Raw genomic sequence first — 27,912 nt, 5'->3', positions numbered from 1 at the left:
AAATAATCGATTTTTGACACAGGTTCTCTTTAGGACATGATTCCTCAGAGCATATCTTGTTGTGAAACCACTCTCAGCTGGGTTTCATATTCTTAAAAATGTGTCCCTTCTTTATTACCAGCAGCCAACCGTCCCCCAGGGGCCCCAGAAGTCTCTGAATCACTTGGGTGTCAGAATCAACAGCTGCACTGGGAGGTGTTCTGAGCAGCATGTTGTTATTGTACCCGAATAGCTCACTGTACCACTCATGGCCTTTGGCACAGTGTATCTGGTTCAAACAAATTCTTTTCCACATTTTAAATGGTTTCTACAACAGAGATGAACTTTGTGACATGCATTTCTTTACAAGTAAACAATGCTGCTTGTATCGATGGATGACAAATACATTACAATACACAAACAGGATGTGTAGCCCTTTTGAAGAACAATATAGAAAAATATACAGGTAGGCCATGTTAAACTCACTTAAGTACAATTTACAGGATAGCCTTAATCTTCCTCTGCTAATATGCAACATAGGCTATTTTTAATATATGGGCCTAAAGATATTTTGATCTTACTCAGATTTGATGCATTATAAGACAAAAAAAGGTGTTGTTATTCTGTTTTTAAATGATTACTGAAATTTTAAAATAAATCACAAATACATTTAATGTTTTGGTATTTCAGTTATCATATTTTAAACTAAAAATACAGATTTATGCAATGCCATAAGATGAAAATCATTTTGAGTTTATTGTTAATTCTTGTATTTTTAAAGGAAATGGCAATACTGAGAATTCATTTATTTTTATTATTACTTTCACTAACTTGTTTTAAAATTCTAAGTTTAAATCACGATAAATGGACCGATTCTTTAGTTAAAAAGTCCCGAATACAGCTATTATTCCTGCCTTATGCTATAACATTTTTAATTGTATGTAACTGAGGTGTTTACAGTGAACCATTTGCATATAATGCATGTATCACATAATGTCAGTACACAAAACACCCGTGAAAACGCCACACACTCAGTAGATGAGCTGACTAAACAGCGCCACCCTACGGCCGAGTAGGGACTGACAGCGAGTGCACACGTGGACACATCTGTCCCGCCCTGAATTGAAACTTTGGCGGTGCCAGCATCGAGGAGCCTCATGTTACAAACACGAACAACCGGGAGGGCGGGGCTCCTTCTTTTTAAATCCGTGTCCTGACTAGACTCCTCCCGGCGGTGCACTATGTAAAGCAAAACGAACGAGAGAACTGTGACGCAATTGCTTTTCTTTTAAAAACATTCGGGCTCAAGGAAGTAACTAGAGAGAAGGATGAATCAGGCCAGATGGAAGAAACAGGTTAACTTAGAGACTAAAGTTACACATTATTCAGTCAACATTACATTGGCTAGAACTTAACATTATTAACGAAACAAGCGTCTCTAACATAGGCCCTCAGATTTGTCATTTTTGTCAAACAGCGTAAATATGGTGGGGTATAACAGCTGGAGCTAGCTAGTAACATACAAACACTTAACTCAGCAAACATATTAAAATATTCGCGTCTCTTGTCTTTACTTGGCAGTCAAATTTATCTCTGTCAAATGACGACGAATTTATCCAAAGCTGTCATGACTGCAGAAAGAAACCCTCGGGACTGCAACTGTGCTATTAGGCAATTCTTAGCGTAGCTGGCTGTTTAGTGTTATGAACAGCAGCTTCAACTGAGAGAACCAGCGAGGAAGGGGCAGCTCCTGATGAAGAAGATGGTGACCAGGCAGCCACTTGGATTATGAGAACACACGGGTAGAAGGATGAAAATGTGGAGGTGACGGCTGCATGTAACCCGTCAAGGATAATGTTTAAAGGTGGAGTACCAGACCCCTCTTCAGACACTTTGGCCCAGAGGCTCTGGGGAGGTCTTGTGCTCCAGGATCAGGATAAATCACAGAGGAAGATACCAGGTGGTGTCATGTCTGAAGGCCAAGCCGAGAGGAATTCTTCCTCTGCATCTCCCCCCAGCCTCGTGAACACCAGTGGTCTTTCTATTTCAAGCCTTTCGTCCTCCTCATTCTTCTCCAACCACCATCATGCCAGCTTTTATTCACCATCAACATCTTCGTCACCCTCAGTCTTGTCTCTGACGCCACCCTTGCCTCCTTCTGTGGAGCTCTCAGCTGTGTTGACTGATACAAGGCTGACCCTGGATGTATATCAGAGAGGAACAGCTGCACTGCCATTGTTATGGGCATCCATCCCCGGGCAGCTGGGGGGCCTCCAGTATCTCAGACTGGGTTCTGAGGATAAACCAGGTCTGGATGGTGCACTGGATGTTATACCCCATCTGACAGAGCTGCGTTCACTGGCTATACGGGGTATTTCTTTGGTTAATTTCATGCAATATCAGCTTCTTATTAACACAGATGATTAAATGGCATAGTTCCATTGTATTTTTTTTTCTAGGTCTTGATGAAATTTTAACATAAAGTAGAAACATTAAATATTTTATTAATACGTTATATTCTGGGTGTCATGCTGTGTTTTCTCTTTGTGTTGCTGCTTCTAACTAACTTTTCTTCTAATTTAAGGGCACTGTTTTTATGACTCACAAGGTGACCCTCTGCCTGGCCTCCTCACCACTTTGCCTGCATCTTTTTCCTCTCTTACACATCTGGTGCATCTGGATCTCTCCTTCAACCAGCTCTCCTGTCTGCCGTCCTGCCTACTCATCTTGCCTGCACTGTCCTCCTTGCTCCTCTGTCACAACCGCCTCTCAGCTTTGCCTCATGATATAGGCCAGCTGTGCTGCCTCACCTACCTCTCCCTCCTGGGGAACGAGCTGGTCTCTCTTCCCCCAAGTCTGGGTCAGCTGAAATCACTACAGACACTGGATCTTTCATATAACCTCCTCCAGCATCTACCTGATGAAATTGGTTCTCTGGAGGAGCTTGTTAAGCTGGAATTGTCCCACAATAAGCTGAAGCAACTACCAGAGAGCATAGGTAAGGGCAACAGGGTTTATGTGAGTGCAAATCTATTACAATAATATAGTGGCAATAAATAAAGGGTTTTAACCTGTTTTTGTTGTTGCCAAGGTTCTCTCTTCTCACTCAGGGAGCTTGTCATCTACAGCAATGACCTTCATATGATCCCACATTGTCTGAAAAATCGGCCTTTGCTGAAAATAGATGTGCGTGACAATCCTTTGGGACAACCTCCCATCCACCCCCCTCTCCCTCCCACACCTGGTAAGCATAGAAATTGACTTCCAATTGATTAGTGGTTAAATGATTTTGTTGTATAGTCATTAAATACAGTGTTTACATGCTGGTAATATATTCCGCCTCAGTTATACCTAGGACTGTTTTCTTACCAGATCATGCAGAAGCAAAAGTTCTGGAGTTGCACCTTGGATATAATCAGCACAGGTAGTGTCAAGATCAGCATGGAGATACTTTCTCATTCTCTGCAGTAATATTGTCAAGTAAGGTGTTTGTTACTAGATTAAGATTAAAGGTGTCATATTGTTTGTTTGTTTTTTTGCTCCTTAGTTTCTGTGTTTCGCCTGCTGGGTGTCATGTGTTTCTCCCAGGAGGGGCTGAGCTGCTGTTCCCCCCAGGGTGTCTAGAGACAGCCACAAGGCTGGAGTGGGTTGAGAAAAGGCCAGAAAGGAAGTGGGTGTGGCTGGAGGAGCATGAAATCCTACTGAGTCGCCCTCTGGAACTTCGTCCCCATGGAATTACATTTATAAAGGTGCAGTATCTTCACTTAATAAGGTCGGTGTCTGGGCAGATTTCAGTGTGGTGTATTGGATTGGTTATTTTGAAGTTATTTTTCCTCCAATATTGTGATTCTGTTTTTTTTTTGTGCACTTGCATGATATAAATTCACTTCAGCTTTGAAATTCTTACAGCCAGTGGAGGTGTGTGTGCCCTATCGTCGGACAAAACGTAGGCAGGTGGTTGTGCGGAGGTTTGATGGACAGTCATGGAGCACTCTGCCCACTGATCTGAGGAGAGGAAGCGATAGCCATAGCAGTCACCCTGGGGGACGTCCGGCCAGGGTAAAACACAAACCTCCCACTTCAGAATATCATTACAGTTGAAATCAGATTTTTTTTCTTTGTATTGCAATTTGTAATGTTGGCACTGATTAAAAAGACTTCTTGTTATACCTGTAGCTGGCATGCTGCTCAGTGAGCCAGTTCTCCTGGTTTATGGCAGTGTCCCATCCAGTGAAGGACAGCTGCTCTGTTACACCAGCTGGAGCACTGCTGGTGTCCAGCTCTGACCCCGGAATCAAGCTCCACTTCCCTCCAGACTCCACCGTGCAGACTCGCACCATTATTTTACAGGCAGGCAAAATGAGTAGATTAGCAGTACAGCATGTGGAAGATCAGCACATCAGTCAGTTGTATGGGATGGAGGTCCACTAGGCTTTAGTTTGTCCCTCTTTCTGTAGGTGCTGCAGGTGTCCGTGTCAGAGGTACAGGCAGTGTGTGGTGATCCTCAGGCCAGAGTCAGCCCTCTCCTTTGCCTCTCCCAGACTCCCAGCACACATTTCCTGCAGCCTATCAAAGTTCAGATCCCTCTGCCATCTGGAGTTACAGGTACCGTATGCCATCTTCGTTTTTATACATAACAGGATATATCAGCATGCATTAACATAGCTGGTGCTTTTGCAGGCCATACAGTTGATATGTCCTGTTTGCATCTGCTGCATGGAGACCCCGCTGCCCAGACCTGGACTGACATCACATCACAAGTGTCCCTTTATGTCACCCATTTGTATGCCATTTTCTACGTTACACATTTCTCCTGGTAAGTTTCTCGACTACATTATATTCACATGATGTATGTTTGATTTATATTGTCCTGACTCTAAGGTGACCTTAATAATAAGGCAAACCCCCTTTTTCCAACAGCTGTTTTATTTTAAGCTTTTTATTCTTAAATGACAGTACAGTGTAGATAGACAAAGAAACAGGGTGAGAGAGCTCAAACCACAGATGTCACACACATCAATGTGTACCCATACATGGGTGCCTGCTGAAACCACTCAGCTATCCACTATAAACTCATTTTCACTCATAAACATATTTTCTCCATTGCAGCAACACATTGCACCAGCCCATAGAAACACCTGCTAGTTGAGCACTTTTAGGGCTAGCTAACTCTGAAAGACTGGCCATGAACAGGCTGGCTTTCCTAGCAACTTTAGGGCTATAAACATCCTGCAATGTGACACTCTCTCTAGAGGAGCATCGATACTCTCCATTCTAAAGAATCCTTGATGTTGTCAACATGTATTTGTCTTGTCCTTGAATAGATGTTGATACCTAATCTTCAGAAAAAAATAAGTTATTTAAATTGTAATAATACAGCATTGTGTGCATAATTACAGGTACTGGCTCTGGTACACTACTCAGCGCTGTGTTAGTGGGGTGGTCAGGAAGGTCTACCAACGGCTAAAACAATTTAAAGTCCAGTTCCTTGTCCTCCAGCGAAGGACTGATGCTTCTCAAGTTCTGCTGCAGTGTTTACCTGCTAACAAGGTTTGTAATTGTCCTCTCTGTGCTGTAACTGTGCAGATTATTGGAACTGCTTGCACCAAGGACACTCGGTATATCAGTCTTTTTATCGGCTTCTGTATGTGGCGTCTCAGCTTCAGTACTCTTTGGGTCGAACCGATTTCATCACTGCATAAATTCTCAACAGCAATTGTGATGCTTCCTGCCCAGGTGGAAGGCAGAGTGCAGTATCTGTCAGAGCAGTATGATGGACCTCAGCCTTCAGACCTGTGTGACCTGCTGGAAGGAGAGCAGTTCTTTGCTGGGTTTGAGAAGGGCTTAGATATCAGTGCAGGTCTGAAGTCCTCTTTGAGGCACTATCTAAAATAAACATTTTTTTCCTTCAGTTCTGTTCTTTCCAAGGTCCTGTAATGTGCTGTCTAACTTTTGACATGATATTGTCCTGTTTTCTCTAGACAGACCAGACTGTGTCGGGGGAAGACTCTGTTTTGTGTTTTACTCCAGCCTGAAGAATCTGAAGGAAGTTTACATCTGTCCTGCTCAAGGTCAGAAGGGACCAGTGAGGGGACAAGTAAGACAGACCTCATATTCACTGTCATTAATGTTTTCTGCATTATTTGTATGTAGAATCAGTTACATTGTGGATGCTATATTTCCAAACAACATGGTGGCACATGGTGCATGGGCAGCAGGTCCTCACACACAGAATATTTTGACAAACAATAATATATTGTACCTGTCACCTATCTACAGTACATACAGTATAGCATGCTCTACACTACTGTATGTGGCCAGAAGAGTAGGAAACAAAAACATTTTTAATTGTTGGTGACACTGTCAGAAATGTGGTGGTTCAACTCCATAGTATATTTTGAGGTTGTTTGAGGGTGTTTTATATTGGCTTTTTTTTAAAAAAAAAAAAAAGATTTCTGCAGAGCCCTCACATCCTGGGCACAAACAGTTTGAACTCCTCCCCTCTAGGTGGCGCTACAGGACACTGTACGCCAAAACAACCACACACAAGGACAGTTTCTTCCATCACTCTGATGAACAGTTCATTCATGTTTATATGTATAACAAGATACAGTAAACACCACAGTGCAATAACTTAGAGATGTTATCATTGTACATAAAATAGCTTATTGTTAACTTGTATATATGTACATGGTTGTTTTCTCTGTTTTCTCACTCAGCATTTACTGTTGCCACCCAGCTCAGTGCCTGTTCGAAATGCAGTTGTTATTTTGTCTCATGAATCAGTTTGTAAGTATTGTTCAGAGAACGCACTGGGAATATGATTTGTACCTCTCTTATAGGTGTCATTCTACAGAGGAGAGATTCCCGTCAGTCTGCCAGAGGAACTGGCAAAAAAGAGGAAAGGACATGACAGCCAGTGGCTTGCAACTTTACCATTAAGACTTCCTGTAAGTTGAAGTTGCAGTTTTTTCCCCTCATAACATAAAACAACATAAATAATTTTTGTATTTGTGAATTCTATATTACTAGTATAAACTATTTATTTGATGCTGTCCTTTGGTAATATTGGAGTGTCCATGTATTGGTTATACAGTTATTGGTTAAACCATGTTTTAAATCCAATTGAACGAGATAAAGATTATTCAGTTTCGCTGCTAAATCTTAGTTATTTATATCACAGACTCAGCGGTGAGGTTTCCCATCCTTTCACATATACAAACTTACTTCAGATTAAACATGTCTTCCCTTCCTCTGTGTTTTTGTCACAGGCTCTAAACTCAGACAACAGTTATATCATGGAGGATGTCCAGTATCCTCCTTTGAATCTGGGTGACCCTGAGAGCGGCTATCTGACAGAAGCCAATCTGCTGTCCATCTCTCTTCAGATAGGACAGGACTGGCGTGTCATTGGCATTAATCTTGGCTTGAGTTACCAGGAGTTGGACCGTATCCAGTACAAGTACAAGTAAGGATGGAATGTTCAGTCAAAATTACTCAAGAGGCTTTTCATCAACATTTTAACATGTCACAGTATAACAAAATTAATGATGGCTGAATTTTATTCAGCAGCTTCATATTCGGTGTCCTTGTATTGTGCATGCTGGCTCACTGTTGCACTGTCATGGCTTATTGGGACACTTAAATGATCTCTGTATGAGTGAAGGATCTAATCAGTGTGTGTGTACACATGCGTTTGCATTGTCAAAACCTCTAAAAGGAACAAGTTGGAGTGAGATGTGACTGAAGGAATAAAGGGAGAGAAATGGCAGAGTTTTGATTGTTTTAATCTGCACTGTCAGCTGTCACTGAGCCATCTGGCACACTGCAGGAGATTACATATAGGCTGATGTCCATCTGGCCCTCCCCCTCCTTATGCTCAGAATACCTCTCATGACACATCCTGGAGCTGGATGAAAAACGTGCTATGTAAAACCATACATAAGCTGTACTTGGTGTAAGGTGCCCAATAAGTATTTTCCTTTGGAATCAAGTGTGTGTGTAATACAGTACTGTATGTCTGCATCTTCCAACAGCATTATGATGAAGAGGCTGTGCTAGTACATTTGAAAACATGCTTATCAGGTGCACAGTGGAATTCACACATATAGTAGTGTGAAGTTTATATGGCCCTGCTACCGATTGAGTGGCATACAATAAGAGATGCTTAGGTGGTTATTCTGATTAAAATGATTACTGGGAGACTGAAATTTTGTGGCGATGCAATAACTGCTAATGTTTTAAGTCAAAATATATGTCACGCCTTTTATTTTTTACAACTCTTTCGTAGATCACTGTAGCCAGAAAAATTTATGTTCTGCTCTTGCCACCAGGGACAACTTGGGAGCCTTGGTGCTGGACATGCTGTTCCTCTGGGCCCGGGAACAGAGGAATGCAGGACCTGGGGCAGTGTCGAGGCTCGTGGCTGCTATGATAGAAAGCAGCAGGAGAGACCTGGCGGATGAGATTGAGGACATTGTTAGACTAGGAAAGAGAAAGTACTCAGAGTCACTGAGGCGAGTGGGCCTAGAAGCGGGGAGTGCAGCCCTCGGTGAAACACAGCAGTAGATGAGCCCATGCTGGGTGCAGATGGCTGACTTACACTTGAGTAACCTGTTTGTTTAAAATGTCCCCCCATCTTCTTATCTGGCTGTCTAAATAACTGTCCTAGAGCACAAAATTTTCTTTTACACAATCACCATAACCTGGAGAATAACAGGTGGAATGGATGAGCTGCATGAGCTTGATGGTCTGTGGAATTTTCCCACTTTCCACTTGTTCAGAACGGTCTCAGTATGCAAGGCTCATTTCTGCCAGGAAACAAAAAAAGATACTTGATAAAAATACTCGGAATCACTAGGTCAAAATTTTGATGTACTAGTATCTCATTATGTAGACTTAGATAGGACACGACTGGTCGTGTCATTGGCACTAACTGTGGCTTAGTAGGTGGTCATTTTTAACTTGGTATTTTGTAATTGAATTACTGCTTGAGCATTTTGACATATTAACTAAAAGGTTTGGCATAGTAGGCCATTTTTCTGACTCAGTATTTTATCATTCTCACTTACCATTAGTATCTTTCTTTTTCTTGGCAGAAATGGGTTTACATATAATTCACCATTACCGGTTCAGGACACAGTTAACAGGCAGAGCAAACAGAGCTGTGGGACTTAACTGTGGGCTGAGTGATGCACTGAAAGTCAGGAGAAAGCCATTTTGTATGGCTGATTAAATTTCTTCTATGTGTGCATTTAGTCACTGAGCCATATGTTTAGCTGTAGAACAGTGGATATAAAGATAATAGACTTTTGTAATTATGAATTTCCATTTTAAAAAAAACTGATGTAAAGAAATACTCCATATCAGCTGGGGTTTTTAAAATTTTTACACTTTTACACTTTCTCCAGAGAATACTGTAGTGACTCATTCGTCTTTTAGACACGTTTACTACTCCCCCCCCCATCCCTAGTATTTAAATCTTTCTATTTCGGTGTGTTCAAGGTCCTTGGTTTAAGATGAATCGTCATGATGACGCTGGCCCCCATCCCCCACCCTGACACTTCTATTGCTAATAAAACGTGTTTGTACTTCTACTACATACCACTAGAGGACCCCGTTTTAAACCTCTTTCTATTTTTTCCTCCCCACTCCATCGTCAGACAGCCTTGTTCCTCGATCCCTCCCACCTCCGCTACCTCCCTCCAAATGCTACTAACGCCGGTAGGTCCACTTTAGTCGCTCTGTCAGCCAAAGATACAGAAAATAAAGGCTTTGCTGTCACACTACACCGGGAAACATCAATGTGGTATGTACATAACGGGATGCAGTGAAAGTCCTGAGTGGCGGCTGTCTGATTCAGAAAAGGCGTGCATTGCAAATGTGTCCATTGGCTTGAAGCCTTTCCAATCTTACCTGGGAATAACGTCAAGGCGACAAAAAAAACCTAAATTTCCTTATTTAAATAATGGGCATAACATGGAATGAATAGCTAGCTAGTATGTGAAGCAGGGATGTGGTTGTTTGAGGTCGTTGTGAGATGTAATAAATCATTTCCCGTTATCTGGCAACCCTAGCATTTTTTATCATGTGAGGATTTAACGCTGAAGAAGTAACGTTAGGTTAGCAGTCGGCCTATTGGCGGCTGCTAAAATTAAAGCTACTACGGCAGCATTAAGGTCAAGAACCTCGCATAAATAAAGGTTGTTATTTTTATTCCAGGTAATATAGGTCCCATATTTTACCCTGGAAATCGACGAGCCGTTAGACGCAGGTGTTACTGTTATTCATGATCACGTCAGAAACAGGTGTTTCCTGTTTCTTTGTCGAAATTGTAGTGTGCTTGGGTTTGTGTGTTAGTAAAGAATACACCGGGCCGGTTGCCGTATGTCTCCTTGATGTCCAAGGGTCCACTGCGGCCACCGTGTGCCGGGATCCGCTCGGTAGTGAGGCGGTGTGGACCGGGGTGTAGGTGGTGGAGGGCGAAACCCACCTGAACTACACCACCTCCTCTTTCATTGGTAGAAAGAAGTGGAGCCACTCACCTCAGGCAGACTCACTCTGTAGCTAAATGTTAACCTATAGTGTAACATCTGAATTAAAGTAATGCCATATTTAATAGAAATGTAAGATTAAGTAATGTCATAATTGCTAAATGGCATGCATAGCCGCTACTAAGGTCACAAACTCCTCCTAAACACATATGGGTAACATTTAACTGCTGAGCCAGATGTTAAGCAAACAGGCACACATACATCACTGCATGCTTATAGAAGAGTTTGTTAAACAGTTTCCATTGTATTGGTTATGATGAGGCCAAGCAGTGTAATAAAGCATTCCTTCAACCTTGAAATTATTGATGAGGTGAGCCATTCTTGGGTTTAGGGTGACATCCTGTGCTTACCAGTGAAACAGCTGTACCTTTTTGGCAGTAATGCGGAAAATAACAATTATGTTTTCATTCTGTATGCAGGACCACAGGTGTACAGCTAAAATCCCAGATGCAAAGACTATGAAATGTCACTGATTTATGTGCACTGAATGGTAATGAGGGCTAGTGCTGGTGAGGAAAAACTGCTTTCAGGCCATTCGGGGCCTTACTTTAATCTGCAAACTGTAACCAAATGCCTTAATTCTGTGTTTGGCTTTCTATCTAAGGAAAGTCCACTCACAGTGGTATTATTATTTCCCTATCAAAGCTGCGGGAAAGCTGAGATGGAGGCAAAACAGGAGATACAAGAGAAAACCCCCAGGTGACTGGGTAAACAGGGCCACCAGGGATACCTGTGTTGTCTGAGGAGGAACTAATGCATTTCTGCCTGAAACCTGGCCTTCGCCTGTTATTCCTGATCTAGAGCAGGTGAATAAAACTGCATTAATGGGCAGATGTAACGGCTGCAGCATGAACTCAGAGTAGATCACCTGCAGCAGAAATGCATTGCTGCTTCCAGATTGTCTTTCCACTGGTTTTAAATGGACATTGTGGGAGAGCTTTCATAAACAGGTATTAGGATTATAATCCTGATGCTGTAGGGAACTAGCAATCAGATTTATCTGTGACACCACACCTCACTCGGTGCTGTTAATGTCCAAAAATAGACCACATCTTATAAATCCTTATTTCAAAAAGGCATACCAGCACAATAACTGCTCAGTTTTGTTGTGAGAACAGTAGATACCACCACAAGCAAAGGAAACTATTTAAAATGCAGTCATTTTAGAAATAATTAATACAGCAAATATACATAAGGACAATATCAAGCTGGAACTAGTAGCCTAAGTACTAGTCCTTAATTTTGTAGTTGGTTTAATTAATACCCACAAATGAATACTTAATTAGAAAAATAATGGCTCCAGAATGAATGTAAGAGTGATTGAGTGTTATAAATCTGGCCTGTCCTCCTGGAGCTCAGAGAGGCAGCCTAGGAGTTGTGGTGGTTAAGGTCATTTTTTCCTCTGGTAGATTTGAATGTAAGGAATATAATTTGCATAGGAAATAAACTGGGCCACATTTGTTAGGTTCTGTTTGTGCAGTTCTTTTGTGACTGGGACATGTTACTGTTAATGGCTTTTTTTACTATTATAGTCCTTTTTATTGGTGTGAACATTTTATTCATCATGTTCATGTCAGTTAAAGAATATTCAGATCTTTCAGGAGAATTGAATGAATTAGGAAGAGTTTCATATTTATGATTGTTCATTGTGTTTAATACATTATTGGTTTGTTATGTTATTGCATATTCATACATGGTATGTAAATAATTTTGCTGACATTGCCATACAATCCCACTAGACATGAAACTTAAGACGTTCATCTATAAATGCTTTCAGGAATTTACAATTCTAGCTTCCAGCAGCTTTAGGACTGTGTGCGGCTTTACTGGCAAGGTTCTTACATAATATCCTTATTGGTAAGTCGGTGTTTATTGCTTCATTGTTCAGGTTTAAATGATGAGCAAGGGTCAGGACAGAGCTTTTATACTGTGTCCCAGTCAGTACCTGGATTCTCTACTAGCCATTTAATCAAGTACATCCACTGGCTGGGTGCACAGTCACTTTGTCTGTTGTTTGCTTATCTGCTCTAGAGGTATAAACTCAAAATATGACCTCTGTGTGAATGTGCGTGTGTCTGTGTGTGAACGAGATTTTAAAGTTGCTGTGGTTGGCTAATTTGTTTCAGAAGTTCTAAATTTACTTTTAATCTGGTGTCTTGTCAGTGACTATGCAATGAAAACGGCTTTAAAGCGACGTAGTAATGTGGTTACTTGGGGTACGGAGAGAATATTAGCTGGTTTTCCTGCAGTTTTCTGATGGTTGAAGTTTTTCTCATGGATAAAAGGGGGAGCAGTGACCTGGAGGCTTGGCTGGTGAGTGATGCCGCTGTGCTGTGGACACCGCACACTGGGGCTAATTGTTTTCATACAGACTCCAATTGTCATGACAAGACACTACAGCCAGACTGTGACTGTGGGTCAGATGTACAGTATGTCGTGGTGCAGACACAGTTGAATTGTGCAGATGAACTGACTTGGACGAGTAAAGCTGTAAAACTGTGAAGAAGCAGGGAGATGCCAGTTTGATGGGTGATTCATTTAAGACTTCACAGCATTTTCTCTTCAGTCCTATTAACAGAACACGTAGTCTTCTGTAAATTACTTAAAGAGAATTCAGAGTGCTGACTATGGAGTTAACAGCAAGCCCTGGTCATGTTCAAAAGGAAGTCAGAGAGGAAATGGGGAAATGAAAGTAGCATGCAGTAAAGTGAGAAGGTGGGCTCAGAATCAATGCTGGTTGAGGAAACGGTGAAATTGATGAACAGACTTTGGGAGATGTGCGGCAGAGTTAGAGGGCTGAAAGAACACCTGGTCAACAGAGACCAGAGAAGCAGCTCGCTGACCTGCTCTGAACCCCCCCTCTCCTCCCCACTCCTCCACCTCTGGAGCAGCCAGTGATGTCCTCAAGTTTCCATCCAAAGTAAACACACCAGTCCACAGTTGCACTCATTCATGCCTAGATGTGCTCTGCTGTCTCTGGGAAACTGAACTTGAGGAATTTGTGATACTGGTGTATCACACATATTCACTTCACAAAGAAACCCACAAGTCAGCAAAGATCCGCTGTGTTTGACAGAAGTGACTCGTGACTGAGGAAACTGATGGGGGGAGGGCTGGAGAGGAGGAGAGAGGAGGAGGCAGGTTTCACACACAGAGGCAGGTTGTGATTGGTGGATGGAGGGGGTGGAGAGAATGAAAGGGGAAATGGGAAGCATCTCTTCACACTGAGGACATGCTGCACTTACCAAAAATAGGGAGCATCTTGGCCACATCACACATATTTCATGTTTGCTCTAAACTGTCATTTTAGCATGCAGAGATAAGAGCTTTCCCTCTGTGACTCCACGTTCACAATGAAAGCACTTATGCATAAAACATGAGAGTTCAAGGACACATATGATGTCAGAGATGTTCCAGTGGTGATTTCTTTTTCTTTTTTGACAGAAAGTAGTCCCTCTACAGTGATGGCTGAAGTACTATTTTGAGGGAGCAATGTTATCTAATTATGCGACGCAGTGGTTCACTATGGGGACGTGTCTTGTTCATATTGTAGATCTGGTGTGTGTTTTAGATGACAAAGAGGGACCATATACAGAGTTTCTAATAGTCAACTGTATGAGTGAAACCAATAGGCCAGTCAAACACTCTCACTGTTTTGATAATTAATTAGTTGTGCAAGTCACTTGTCAAGAGTATAATTTGCATTCCAAAACCCCCTGACACACACACACACACACACACAAACATTTTTAGATCCACTCTGGAGACTGTTTTAAAAAAGCTCAGTTTTTAGGTGTGAATAACCCATGTTTGTTCTAAATGGAGACCTGAAAGAGAGAGAAGATGATGTATATTATTGCTTTATTTTACTGACTTAATGTGTATGTACTCTCTGGCAGACTTTCAGTGGTGAAATTAAGTCTCCACGGGAAGTCAGGCTTCATGTTGACACCTCACTGTAACACTTCCATTTCAAATCTCACTAAAACAGCAACAACAAAAAATCACTTAACATGTTTTTAGCTGTTTATTTGCGAGAGTTGCACTTCCAGTTTTGACCGCTATAGGCATTTTGGACAGTTGTGCCAAGACAAGCAATTTGATCACACCACCTTAGGCTTTAGTAAGTTCTGACTTTTCCGATTTTAGACTGATCAAATTGTTAATTGCTAATGAAAACAATAATTGATTTCTGCTCTAACCAACTGATGCTGATCCTTTCAGGGTAAAACTTTGCAGCTTTTGCAGTATGTTTCAGGGGGTGTACCAGCTTGTTACTTAAAGCAGGTGTTGAAATGTTTGTAAAGCCAGCATTGCTCCATTATAACTTCTGAAATGTTGACATCCTTTGTTTTGTTGGATTTTTCATGTTAACAGCCACTTTATATGAGTGTTGAATGTGAACAGGTCCTTTGCTGCGTCTTTATAGATCTCCCCCAACTTGAACTAACAACAACTCCAAGCAGACGAGTGGACCAGGCCTTATCTCCCGCTTGGACAGCAGCACACTACAGAAACAAACGACAAAAGACGAGGACAACCAGCGAGTGACTAGCTAACAGACAGATTGGCACTTTGACCAGCTGGGGCTTCAGATAAATGGCTAACAAGCAGATCAGGTAAAGTTGAAAGTGGAATGAGGACAAAGGATTGCAACAAATAAGCAGCACAGTGGCCTTGTTTTTATGTAATGACCCTTCACAGTTTATATTGTTGTCTCTTTGTCTGTGGTCATCGCCTTCATCCAGTTTGCCTGCTAAATTGATCAATGGGGGGATCGCTGGCCTAATCGGAGTGACCTGTGTGTTTCCCATTGACCTGGCCAAGACTCGCTTGCAAAACCAGCAAAATGGATCTCGCATTTACACCAGCATGTATGAAAATGTGTATTTTACTTTCAAATCACAGGCTATATAGTCAGAACTTGTCATCAGACTCTTGACCAGCTCTAACAAACCAACTGTTGGTCTTTCAGGTCAGATTGCCTTATTAAGACTATCCGGTCAGAGGGGTATTTTGGGATGTATCGAGGTATGTGTTTAAGTTTGAAAGTCAGTTTGTGGTGAAGAATAGGACCAGCATAAACAACATGAGAGAAACATTTTGCCGTAGACTTCATCATTCTCTTCTGTTTTCTCTGTTCTTTGTGCTTGTCTTTTTTGCTCTCTGTCCTTTTCATTCTCTCAGGAGCAGCGGTGAACTTAACACTAGTTACACCAGAGAAAGCCATCAAATTGGCTGCCAATGACTTCTTCAGGCATCACCTCTCTAAGGATGGGTAAGGCGTCAAAATGCTGACAAGCTTACTAACATACACCCGCTCCCACTTCACACTGTGATTAACTGGAAGATTTACAATGTAACTTGACCCGATAGCTGTCTGTATTCTCACCAAGACTACAGTTAATCCTCCACTGTTCTGTCATGTCGTCTGAAGCATCGAGCGTTTCACAGTGGTTGGTTAACTGTCTGGTATAAAAACACAGTAGTGATTGTACAAGCAGAAGCCCTGTCTAAAATATCTTTTACCAAGTAACACATAATTGTCCCCCAGCTTGAAGGTTTCTGGGGCATCTGTGTCCATCCCTGTAGTGACAAACATGCAGACTGATGAATCATTGACTTGTCTTTCACAGTTGATAATCTTGTGAATTATTAATCTGCTCTTGGTCCTGACATGCAAGACAAAGATCACTAGTGCAGGGGGTGACATCTTCTTTTTCGGGGACAGTGGAAATAAAGTCATTCTCACACTGTCAGTCTATTGCATGCTTTAATATGGGCTTGCTTTTTTGTCCTTTTGTTTGTCCAGAAAACTCACTCTGTTCAAAGAGATGCTGGCTGGGTGCGGGGCAGGTACATGCCAGGTGAGTGAGTAGGGTGCTGCTTTAATTGCATCCTCCTGTTCTCCATTAGGGACACCTGCCTTTACCACTGTGTATGTCAGATCACTAACAAACCACAGGGCCTCAGCCATTGCTCATTTGTCTCTGCCGGTAGCTAAAATTAACCATGCCCATGTTTACTGTAAATGAGAGGTGGTAGTTGCAGAAACATGCTTGCAGTTTGCCTCTGTGATCTGAACGTGACCTGTAATGTTCCATTTTAATGAACGATCTATTACTGAAATGCTGTCCTGTTAGCAGGCGATGCACTGTCAGCTAGATATGAGTGATCAGATTAGATGTTGTAGAGTGCTTGGCCTTGTGCACTGAGTGGGTGAGTCAGAAATGTCTGCCGTCAATGAGGGCAAAGGCTTCAAGTCCGAGGAACGTGATTAGATTAAGTGTAGCAGGCCTTGGATTAAGACTGTATCTGAGAACATGGCCGTCTCACCTTTAATCCAGTTAACTGTTACTACTCTGGAGATTACAGAGGAAAACGAGACTTGACATTTTACTAATGCATGACACTCGATTTATACTGTACAAATGTTTTGTCTGACACGCTTAGTACTAATCACTCCCAAACTCTGACTTTCAAATTATTTGCATTCACATGCTGGAGCAGTCAGCTGATGTATTCAGCGTGTGCATGGCAGTTTATTAGGTTATAAGAGAGGTGTTTCTGTAATTTAGCCCAGCCTCCCTTTATATAAATGGGATGGGCAAAATAATAGAAACACTTATCAGCATAATGTAATACAGTTCAACAGCATCACAGCTACATCTTCCACAATAATCAGACAGGACTGTAGAGTTTGACTACTTTAGCTTGAGCTATGTGTTCCTATTAAGCTTCCAACTGAGTGTATGTTTATATTAAATTACCCAGCAATATACAGGGCAGCTATAATTAACTCTATGCTGACCAGGCACAACATTGAAATGCTACTTACCCATTAATGAGGGATGAATGAATGATGTGTGTTTACACTGTGCCTGACTCCTTTATTTTATTTTGTTCTAGGTTATCGTCACAACTCCTATGGAGATGTTGAAAATCCAGCTCCAAGATGCTGGACGCCTTGGTAAGAGGAAATTACATCCAGATGGTGATTTAGCAAAGAATGAGCTATGTATTGATAATCGAGAGAAACAGTGGCCTCATGTGGGCATTCCAGTGATTACAATACCTTTTAATGTGTTTTTTTTTTTTTTATTACAGTCATCAATTCAAAATGTCTTCCCATCTGCCTTTCTTTGTACTAATAGTAGATTCATATGAAAGACTTTTTTTCTCATAATTAATTTTGTTTTTCTTTTGTTCCATAGCTGCTCAGAGGAAGCTGATGCCACAGACAGTGGCTGCAGGTACTGTGGAGGCCAAGTCTCCAACAGCCATGCAGCTCACAAGACAGTTACTGAGGGAAAAAGGCATTGCTGGACTGTATAAAGGCCTTGGTGCCACGTTGCTCAGGTAAAACAGCTCTGGTAACCCTGTGGTAGTTTAGCAACCAAATCAAATGAACTTTGAAAACTTACTGTGATCATCTTTTTCTAGGGATGTTCCTTTCTCCATGATCTATTTCCCCCTTTTTGCCAACTTGAACGACCTGGGTAAAAGAGACACAGATGGCCCTGCTCCTTTTTATGTGTCGTTTATATCAGGCTGCATCGCAGGCAGCACAGCGGCTGTTGCTGTCAACCCTGTTGATGGTGAGTAGTGAAACCGTAAACATTATTAAAGCAATGCATGCACAGATACTTGATGTTATATATTCACCTAAGCGTTGTGTGTTACAGTGATAAAGACTAGACTGCAGTCTCTGACCAGAGGCAGCACAGAAGACACGTACAGTGGAGTGACTGACTGTATCAGGTAACCTCATTATGTCTTTACTGCTGCACTGTGTGTGTGTGTGTGTGTGTGTGTGTGTGCAATCCACTATCATATCTTCTGACACATAACCAGTGGTGGCTGTGCAGGTCAGATTATATAATGAGCTTTCATTTGCTCTGTAGGAAAATCATGCGTAATGAGGGGCCATCAGCCTTCCTGAAGGGAGCCTACTGTCGGGCATTGGTCATTGCACCTCTGTTTGGCATCGCCCAGGTGGTTTACTTCCTGGGTGTGGGTGAATTTATCCTCAGCTTCTCGCCTAAAAAACACAGCTAAAGAAGCACCTCCTTTCTGCCTTTCCCTCCCATAAAGCATCACACCAACTGTGTGAGGATTTCATCTCATTTTGAAAGACGTTTTCAGTGGGTCATCAAATCAAAACATGTAGTTTTAAATTTGTTGTGTTGAATGTTGAAATAGTTCAAGAGCAAGCCTTTGTTTGCCGAGCTGCCTATGGTGGCACAAGACATTCCAGTAGGCTACCTCAGCTAGCTTTCTGGAAATGAAGCCACAAATATCAGTTGAAGTTGAAGTTGAAGAAGTGTTGCGCTTCGATTACAACATTTTTTGCATTATTGGATGTGATTGTTGAACTTTCAAAGTAGATGTATTGTCCTTGGTTGCTGCAAATTCTGCAGGCCCTACAGTATCTGTTTATTTTTTTTAAACAGCATTAGCCTTTGATAAACAGAGAAGACCACAGTAAAAAATATAAACCCAAGTAGCTAAATTAAATGCACATATCTTACATTAAAATATTTGAGAGATCTGAAATGCAGTTCGAGATTTTCCACAGACCTTATGGCTTACAATATAGTATACATAGCATCAGAGCACAATATACGCTTCTTTTTCAAACAGAGGCAGAGAACATGTTGATGTGATACCAGCACACCTTTATGATCTTTCCTGAGAATGCGCATCCGTTCCTGTAAGTGGTTGTAATGAACTCAGCTCTGAGCAGACTTTGATTACTTTGGCTTTTTAAGTAGATCCGCTTTCATCTGATACTTACGTGCAACCACAATGGTTTCACTGTTTTGCCTCTGTGAAAGATAGCTCTATTTCCTGGTCACACGCTAGACTGAAAAGACATGGGTACCTTTGGCCGTTTTGCACTATCAAGCTACATGTCTACATAGTGTAACACTGACACAAAAAAACTGCTTCTACGCTTCTTTTTCCTATGGGGCAAAACTGGCAGGCATGTTTTGGCTTTTGACCACACCCCAATCTGTGATGTCATAACAAGGGTGTTAAGGTCTCAGTCCACGGAGCAGTGCAGCAGCAGTTTTTCTCTGATTCACTGTGGATCCAGATGATAGCAACACTAAAATAGGTTGAAAGCATTTTTAATAGAATTACAGGTTGTTAGTACATATTCAGTGATTATGCTTGCAAATGCTCAGACATCACCTGCTGAGGCCCCATCATTGTGGAGCCGATAAAACTTTAGCTGGAGTAGTTAACGTCTCCATAGGTCCAGGCACAATTACAATTGTTTACAGATGAGTTACTACTCAATTTAAAGGTTTTTTTTTCTTCAAACTGGAATTCAGTGGCAGGACCCAAAGAGCTAATGACAAACCTTTCTTTATCAGATAATCAAAACAGTGTGATTTTTACCAAACAAAGCTGCCGGGAAGCGCAGCCCCGTTGTATGTTGTTTAAGCATCAGAACAGTGAAGCCCTGTCATTGGTTTATCTTGTCGGAGATCAAGGTGACTTTGATGTCTACTATCCAATCACATTCCTTCCTTCCTCCCACTGTGGAAGCAGCTTGTCAGTTGTACTGTTGTATTGTAGATACGCGATGCAACTTTTAATGTACTTTTGTGGGAGTGAGTTCTATTTATCAATATTCCTTTCTATAGGCGGTATAGCGCTATATATTTGTATGTGTAGTTTTTTTCTGTCAAAGTATCCACCTTAACTATATTGTATATATGCAGATGATATGAACTTTATGTTTTAGGATTTATTGTTTGTTTTGTATATGATGGCTTATTTGCACACCTACCTCTCCAGCTCCCCCCCCAGTCAATATTGTAGTGATTTTACGTTATGATGATGTGGACATATCAAATGAAGGAACATGTTTTAATGCATCTGCCATCAGCATATTGCAGCATATTGATGATGGTTTTTACTGTATGCAATGGGGAATACTAGTGTGGATGTAAGATGGGTTTTTGGAGGTGCCAATGATGATGGTTTTTACTGTATGCAAAGGGGAGTACTAGTGTAGATGTAAGATGGGTTTTTGGAGGTGCCACTTCTCCTGAGTTACTGGATAAGTCTGTGGGTCAGCTCTTTGTCCTGTTTCCTACTGTTCTATCAACTAGGAACAAATGAAGTATCATATGTTGGTGACAGAAATGTAGCTAGTTTTAAGTGAATGACCTAAGGCACTACTTAAACTGTTCTGGAAATTTAAATAAAATGACACCGTAGACTAGGCCAGTAGTCTTTTTGAATGGTGCTCCTTTCATGAAGTAACTGCAACATGACAGTGGCAGCACTAACAACCAAGGCTGTAGCGACTGAATCTCATGCTAGTGATTCTCAGCATTATTGCTGTCTTAAATGAAAGCTATAGGTAAGGCAGGGGACAACAGAACTGCTAGACCTCGACTGGCACCTCCAGCCATGTTGGCAGTTGACAAGGAACATGGTAAAAAGACCTGCTCACCTTTAGATATAGCTGTTGTAGTTTTTTTTTTTTGACATTCCAATTGCCACTTCATCTCTCATATGCTGTTATTGTGATAGCAAAGGCTATTTTTGTGTCACTGAGATTATTGTTATGATTTTTTTTAAACCCCACTGCCCCTCCTCGTTATCTTTTTTTTTTTTCTTTTTTTTAAAATCTGTTTTTGGTTTAATCTTGAAAATGTTGTAGAAGTCATTTTGTTTTACACAGCTGTGAATTTTCACTGACTTTGTGGATTTGGTTATGTATGTGCATTTGTGTATCACGGTGTAGTGCTGTAGTTAGTGTGACACTGCGCTATTTTTCTCTTTGTCAGACCAATGCTCTCTTCCCCCTTTTCTAATATCTGTCACACTCCTCTGCCATCTGCTCCCCCCAGCAGCCACAGCTGGGGTGCAGGTTAACGCAGAGAAGTTTCTAAAAGACCAAATGTGTGACTTGGAGTGTATACAGTACAATCAAAGAAAGCACAAAGGATTATGAGGCACAAGAGACCACATGGTCCTCTATGAATTCTCAGACCAAGTCCTTGGAAAACAATGTGCTGCTTTTACAGACATGGATCAAAGTCTGATTTATTTGCAGTGGAGATGTAAGAAAGTTTATTTATGTCTGTAAACCCTGATCCATAGGGATGAGATGACAGGTCATTATAAGAGTGGTGTCCATTATGTTACCCTTCAGCAGTTAGCCACAAAATGTATATCGCCTATATATTCTAAACTAATCAGATATAAGAATGTAACTTAGATATTATGAGATGTATTATAATTATAGTGAAGAATTTATTACATTTTAACCTAAAAGATTTGTTCATAAACCAGCTCACTGATATGCAGCAAGTCAAAGCCAGACAGACACTAGGGAAAAAAAAACACTCAACACAACCTGGCAAACACAACATTACACTTTTTAAGAATAATACAAATAGGGACCTTGGAGACCGTCTGGTGTCTGAGCTCTCTTCACAACCTCTGTTCTCTTCCTCCAAGAGGAATTGTGCATTATAGCACTTTAAATAACAAGGACCCCACCCCACTGTACATCTAGAACGTGTCTCTCTCTGACATAGGGGTTTCTTATGAATATGTGCGGTGAATGACAGTTGTCCTACACATTGCTTGCAGTGCAATGGAAAACAGAAAAAATATTGTGTTCCCTCTCACAACTTGCTGTTCAATAAACTGATTGTCATTAAATCACCTGATGTGTTTGTCTGTGCAGAGGGTTGTTTTTTTTTTCAGCTCATCACTGCAGCGGTTTTCAATGTCCAGTGTGACAGAACAAAGAAGAACTGATGCTGCAGTTTTGTAATGGACCCCTGAAAATCAAACAGCAGGGCGGTAGTATGAAAAATACGAGGATGACAGACCTCTGTGATGTGATGAGATGATTTGCTGCCTTGTGAAGCCACCAGGTGTCAGTGTGGTGTCACAGTAGAGCTGTGTTGGGAGTGGGAAGAGTGTCAGCAGTGCTGTACTGTATACTTCAGGTGTATGCAGAAGCTTGGGTGGTGTGGCAGCAAATCATGCACTCTGATCTCACTCTTTGAGTCTTATTCTCAGTCATGCTAGCTTCTGTTTCTCACAACAATACTGTATGTACACCGATGTTTTTTGCTGCAGTCTTTGTGTTTTCACTTGGTATGGGATGTGTTTCTATATGATATTTGGGATTCCTAAATCCCGCATGCATGTTTCAGCTGAACTGTTATGACAGGTTTATCTATTATAAATCCCCAGCTGTATTTAACACTATAGCGTTAGTTTCCAGGGTGCTATTTTGCAGCATAATTATATCATAGCATCTTCATAAAACCCTGCACACACATGCATGCATGTTGCGGTGTTTCTAGCAATCCCTGTCTTTTAATCCAGGTCTTATTTCATCTATAGTCAGATTTTGTATTGAATTTTGTGCCTCTTTGAGTGATTCCTTTCATCAGTGTTTACTCACACACAAGAGATTAGCCAGTGGCTCAGTTTACCACAGTGACAAGACTTTGAAATATAGAAATGAGCACCAGCCACTGTTCTATTGCTCATTTAAACCCCTTTCATGTGACATGACTTCAGCTTCCACAATGAACTATTATTGGCCTCTCATGCCTGCTAGCAAGAGGAGGGGAGAAGGTGTTAGTCTAAAGGGAGAAACTGATGGAAGAAAAGAGGTGGAAACAGTAAAGAACCATCAACAGAAGGAGCAGAAATCTAGAGGATGGGAGGGTTGGTGGTGATGTGTATATGGGTCACTAAATCAATGGGAATCGGGTTTTTGAAGGGGAGAGATGGGGTATTTATAGATACCAGTGGAGACAGAGGCATCAGTGACAGGCACAATGATGCTGGGAGCACAGAAGGGGAAAATCTGGGAATAGAATGTGGTCAAATTAGTCTGCAGAGAATTCTAACAAAAGGTAAAATATTCTCAGTAGTGAACAAATAGCACCGAGCGCAGCGCCAAACAAAATATAATCAAATGGAAATCACTGCATGATACTTTGAGAAAATGACCTCCCCAGCTCTATTGACAAAACACAGACAAACTGTTGGGTGCAGTATTGCAAATGCTCACAACATTTACAGCTAAAGTACAGCTCTACTCATATCCTATTGAACTGTAATCTGTGATATCAACAAGCCACATGATTGAATGGAATATTAGCTTTTTTGTTTTGCAGGATTGTAAGGAGAACCTGCATATTTATTGGTCAGGCACACTGAAAGCTGCTAACACTCTGTGGAGTACAAAAACATTACAGACTTTAATGGATTGCAATGTTAAGATTTCAGGTCGGAGGTTATTGGGGAGCACAGACTGTTACTGTTTCCATTTTAATATCGTACTTTAATTACACTTCTGTTTTAACCAAATGGCACTGTGGTGGTTGGTTCTGTGCTGTAGAGTTAATAACACTCATAACTTATCCCATTTTCTTTGTAATGTTCCATGTCTCAGTCTATCAATTTGATATAACAAACGTTTCCATCACAGCTTTGTTGTGGGAGCAAGGAAGAAAAATAATTCAGGGCATTGTTATAATTTGCCTTCTGACTGGATTTTTCTAGGACAAAGTCAAGGTCACGGACAGATATTTCATTCTCCACTTAGAGGGCTGCCTATGTGTGATGTAAAACAGCCTGAAAACTGAGTGGTAAAATTCATTTCTGCATCTAATTTGGACAGTATTTGCATAGCAGCCACATCATCTTGCAACAAAAACTGGCAACAGCTCCTGGACAGCTCTTCATCTCTGGCCTGTGCCTAATAATGTGGTCAATAAATTCACATAGGGGTGGTGGTTAGCACTGTCGACTAATGGCAAGAAGGTTCTGGGTTCAAGCCCTGGCTGACTGGAGGCCTTTCTGTGCATTTCATTTGCTAAATAACTTAAATGATTAATTAGTACTCAAAATAGTTGGCAATTCAGTTTTAGGCAACATTAGTTGACATGCAAAACGTATGATCATCCTAAATGCTCAGAAGTATATAATGCAGCTCTATGTACAAGATTAAAACGCCAGTACCCATTAATGCTAAATCAATTAATTATTTCAAAATAAGCCTGTTTATTTTCATGTGGCTTGTGTGACTCTTATGTTTAATTTGATGTTTTGTGACTAACATTTTGGCACCACGTTGGATATAAAGACATTCTGTAAGGGCCTGTTCTGCAGTTTAGTGCTTAATGTTGCTGATGATACTTTTATACTTTTGTTTAATAACAACTTAGAATGCATGACTTGAACTTATAATTTGATGCGGGTGGGGGGGGTGGGGCAGAGAGAAAGAGGGAGAGAGATAGTGAGAGTCTCGAACCGGCTGGGGTTCCCACCCGGAGAGGCTGCTGAGGAGCAACAAAACAATAAACAGCTCGTACTACACACCACATCCGCGGAGTTCACAACACACGCCAGAGGAGTACCGACAAGAGGACCGTGACAACGCCGTTGTATTCGCCTCGGAGTGAAGTAACAGCCATGTATCTCAACAGGGAAGAGAACAATAGCAGCAAAGGTAAGATCCTGCCAAGAACTGGCACTCTTTGCGAAGAGCATCCTGACAGTTTCAAGGTGTTTCGCTTCGGAGCCGCTGTTTCTCTTTGAGACGACTGCCTGACGCGAAAAGGTGCGGACGCACTGGCACACATCTTTTAAACAACCTTATTCTTTGTGCACGGGCCGGTGATGTTTGGTGAAAAGTGTGGGCTGTCATTATGTAATAGCGGGGTAGTTAATTACCTCCTAGGAGGATGCTTATCATTATAGCCCAGTCCTACATTTATTGCAGTGCACCGTGAACGATTAATTGTGTACATGTTGCAGACAGAGCCACTTTATCCTATGCATAATTCTGCAGGTGTACATTTGCTTGTGTTGTTAATCTTTTGGACATTTACCTACTTAAGGACAACATAATACAAGGTCAAATCCTCTAGCTACAGTGGAATCTGTGTATATAGGCTATTGGTTATTTATGGTGCTTTACAGCTTCCGACATCCTGCAAAAATATTAAGGAAATGAGCTGCAGTCTATTGCTGGACGGGGGGAGAGAACGGTACAAAGGAGGCATATTTGAGTAATCTCTCCCACGTGTTTTTGAGGCGTGATTTCTTCTCTCATCGGATACCCAGAAACACACTCGACTTGTGTCCCCTGCCGTTACCATGAAGCCTAGATAACTCTCTGGGGCCAAGAGGTAATACTAATTACCACCTAAATCTTCAGGTTATAGGAGAATAACACCTGCTGCTGCCGTGGAAAGGGGAGGAGAAGGAGAAGGGGGGAGTGGGCAACAACATGATACTGAATGGCAGGCAGCGTCCGTGGATAGGAGGGGGGCAGTGGCTTGCAAAACAATGATGCAAGGTAGAGCAACCTATAAATGTGTGGCCAGAAATAAAAAATAGGCTACAGATTCATAGACTTAAAAAGGCAGCAAATATTTGACAATTTTAATGATATCTTGAGCAACAGCACCAGTAAGAAAGCCCACTAAGATCACTTAACTCTGGATATGCATATTGAGAATGTAGGCTACAAAATGTAACTTGTACACAAATCAGTGTAAAAAACTGCCTGAAATGACATCTGACAAAAATGTATGTGATTTGTACTTTGTACTGAATTTTTAGGTTGGATCATGTCCCAGCTGTAAACGTGGAGGGGGCGGGGTTTATGAGCTATACAACAGTCAGCCACCAGGGGGCGATCGACTTTTGGTGACTTTATGCCTGGGAGCTGTTATGTCGTTCATCTTTATATACAGTCTATAGGTGGGCTTGATACAAATCCTCATAGTTGTATCAGCAGTTCATGTGACCTCGTTGGTGTGGTATCTGTTACTGACGGTTGCTAGTCGTATCTCGCTTATGATAGTAACAATTAATGAGCTACCAAAGTTTGTCACGATATTATGGATGACAAGTGCAGCAATGTTTTTTGTTCACTGACACACTTTGAAAAGTCAAACTCGCTCTAAATGTAACTGAGTTAAATAATTTATTTGCATGTAATCAACATTAGCTAGCCAACTTAGTCTTTTTTTCCAGCTGAAGCTAGCCTTGAGGGCAGTCCTGGAAGTATTGTCAGTATAATTCATCCTTTTATAGTTGTCAAGAAAACAGGATTTGATCTGATTTTAGTTGCCAGATTCATTCACAGCCTAGGAAGGTGTGTTAACGTCTGAATGATCATTTTTAGCCACATCAGCAGGGGCCATGTGGGTTAGCAGCAGGCATTAGGTGAGGAAGGCGAGACAGGTGTGAGCATTAGTGTGAGGCGCTGAAGCAATAAAAGGCAAGATGTTGCAACGTGAGTATAAGTAAAGTGTAACCTGTTGGTTATTTGGCCCAGGTTAAGGTAAGGCGCAAGGAGCTCAATACTTGATTGACACGCCTTTAATTGATTTATGTGAGCAGGTGTTCCTTTGTGGCGGATGTTTCCCTCGCTGCACTGCTGTAGTCTTTAAATGTGCACCACATCTTAAGGTGGAGCGGCGCAGAGAGGGAGAAAGATCTGCCAGGGACAAATCAATTATGGCCTCAGAGTTAAAGGAGCATGAGGACAAACAGGTTGATCACTGGTGAGCCTGACAGTCTGCTGGCTACTATCAAATAACACTCTCAAATTAAACTAATGATCCACACTGAATGTAAGAAAGACATAAACTGTAGAGAAAGGGTGAATGCTAGGGATAATGTGTCACCCTGTTATTGTCGCTTCAGTCTGATGACTAAATGGTTCATTATTTATACCCACTGGAAAACATTCAACAACTATTTAAATTACTTAACTGATGTTCAAGCGGCAGTAGTGTGAGCTCCTGCAGAGTTTAATTGTAGGCCGTTAACAGACAACTTGGGGATGTTCAGACCATGTAGCCCACATATAGCCGCTTTTCTTATTCATGATGAAAATAATATTTAAAAATATTAATGAGAAACAGTCCAAAGCAGTGAAACAAACGTTCTTACATTTACGAAGTTGCAGTCAGCAAATATTTGACTTTTTTAAATGTTATAGACAAGTAGCCAATTACATTGCTGCTGATTCATTTTTCTGTTGATCAGTAAATTCACTAATTGTTTCATTTTGTATCTAGAATACAAGGGTGATTGATGATCTGTGCCTTCTGTATCTAAATTACTGATAATTATGCTGGCTAACAGTTTTTGTCTTTTCTCTGTAATTAATTAGTAGGTTTACAAAGAAATGATGTCATTCTATATCAGTGGATTAGGTTTGTCTGTGGCTTTGCACATGATAGTGTGTGTGTTTCTCCTTTTTAACCATCACCAGCAAGTGTGAAAAATCTGTCAGGCTGGCGGCATTATCACCTCATGTACAAGTAGAAAATCGTCTCTACTTGTGAAATGTCTGTCC

The 27,912-nt window shown here is 41.3% G+C and overlaps 3 protein-coding genes across 4 annotated transcripts in view; all 3 read left to right on the top strand.

Annotated features, from left to right (window-relative positions):
- The first annotated feature begins 1,222 nt into the window (after positions 1–1,222).
- Positions 1,223–5,785, top strand: pidd1 (p53-induced death domain protein 1). Its single transcript, XM_020585477.1, has 11 exons — positions 1,223–2,350; positions 2,564–2,977; positions 3,071–3,223; positions 3,352–3,403; positions 3,527–3,728; positions 3,889–4,038; positions 4,156–4,329; positions 4,437–4,584; positions 4,660–4,795; positions 5,379–5,529; positions 5,693–5,785. The coding sequence occupies exons 1-11, from the start codon at positions 1,834–1,836 to the stop codon at positions 5,699–5,701; spliced, it is 2,106 nt and encodes a 701-aa protein (XP_020441133.1). The 5' UTR covers positions 1,223–1,833; the 3' UTR covers positions 5,702–5,785.
- A 2,773-nt stretch (positions 5,786–8,558) lies between these two features.
- Positions 8,559–21,309, top strand: slc25a22a (solute carrier family 25 member 22a). 2 transcript variants are annotated; one of them, XM_020585508.1, is made up of 12 exons: positions 8,559–9,787; positions 14,962–15,151; positions 15,281–15,406; positions 15,508–15,563; positions 15,720–15,810; positions 16,345–16,399; positions 17,442–17,502; positions 17,747–17,891; positions 17,976–18,130; positions 18,218–18,293; positions 18,437–20,512; positions 20,584–21,309. In XM_020585508.1, exons 2-11 carry the CDS (start codon positions 15,132–15,134, stop codon positions 18,588–18,590), a joined length of 939 nt encoding a protein of 312 aa, XP_020441164.1. In that variant the 5' UTR covers positions 8,559–9,787; positions 14,962–15,131; the 3' UTR covers positions 18,591–20,512; positions 20,584–21,309. The 2 variants fall into 2 exon arrangements, with proteins under 2 accessions (XP_020441164.1, XP_020441172.1); XM_020585516.1 differs by lacking the exon at positions 8,559–9,787 and adding an exon at positions 9,794–11,338.
- A 3,561-nt stretch (positions 21,310–24,870) lies between these two features.
- syt7a (synaptotagmin VIIa) overlaps positions 24,871–27,912 on the top strand; it is a 71,090-nt gene continuing 68,048 nt past the window's right edge. The window contains 1 exon segment of the mRNA XM_020624305.1: positions 24,871–25,044. Within this exon segment, the coding sequence (XP_020479961.1) occupies positions 25,008–25,044 (37 nt within the window). The 5' untranslated portion in view covers positions 24,871–25,007.

The sequence above is a fragment of the Monopterus albus genome, unplaced genomic scaffold, assembly GCF_001952655.1.
Source record: "Monopterus albus unplaced genomic scaffold, M_albus_1.0 scaffold7.1, whole genome shotgun sequence".
Classification (NCBI taxonomy): Eukaryota; Metazoa; Chordata; class Actinopteri; order Synbranchiformes; family Synbranchidae; genus Monopterus; species Monopterus albus.
The sequence above is the reverse complement of the archived record's forward strand: the minus strand, read 5'-3'. Positions and strand labels throughout refer to the sequence as shown.

What these genes read in the sequence shown, in the direction of transcription:
- pidd1 (XM_020585477.1), top strand. Translation starts at nt 1,834, where the DNA reads ATGTTTAAAGGTGGAGTACCAGACCCCTCTTCAGACACTTTGGCCCAG. An exon ending in CTTGGATATAATCAGCACAG is followed by an intron (nt 3,404 to 3,526) that starts GTAGTGTCAAGA and finishes TTTGCTCCTTAG; the next exon opens with TTTCTGTGTTTCGCCTGCTG. An exon ending in CTCGCACCATTATTTTACAG is followed by an intron (nt 4,330 to 4,436) that starts GCAGGCAAAATG and finishes CTCTTTCTGTAG; the next exon opens with GTGCTGCAGGTGTCCGTGTC.
- slc25a22a (XM_020585508.1), top strand. Translation starts at nt 15,132, where the DNA reads ATGGCTAACAAGCAGATCAG. An exon ending in ATGGCTAACAAGCAGATCAG is followed by an intron (nt 15,152 to 15,280) that starts GTAAAGTTGAAA and finishes GCCTTCATCCAG; the next exon opens with TTTGCCTGCTAAATTGATCA. An exon ending in GGAGTGACTGACTGTATCAG is followed by an intron (nt 18,294 to 18,436) that starts GTAACCTCATTA and finishes TTTGCTCTGTAG; the next exon opens with GAAAATCATGCGTAATGAGG.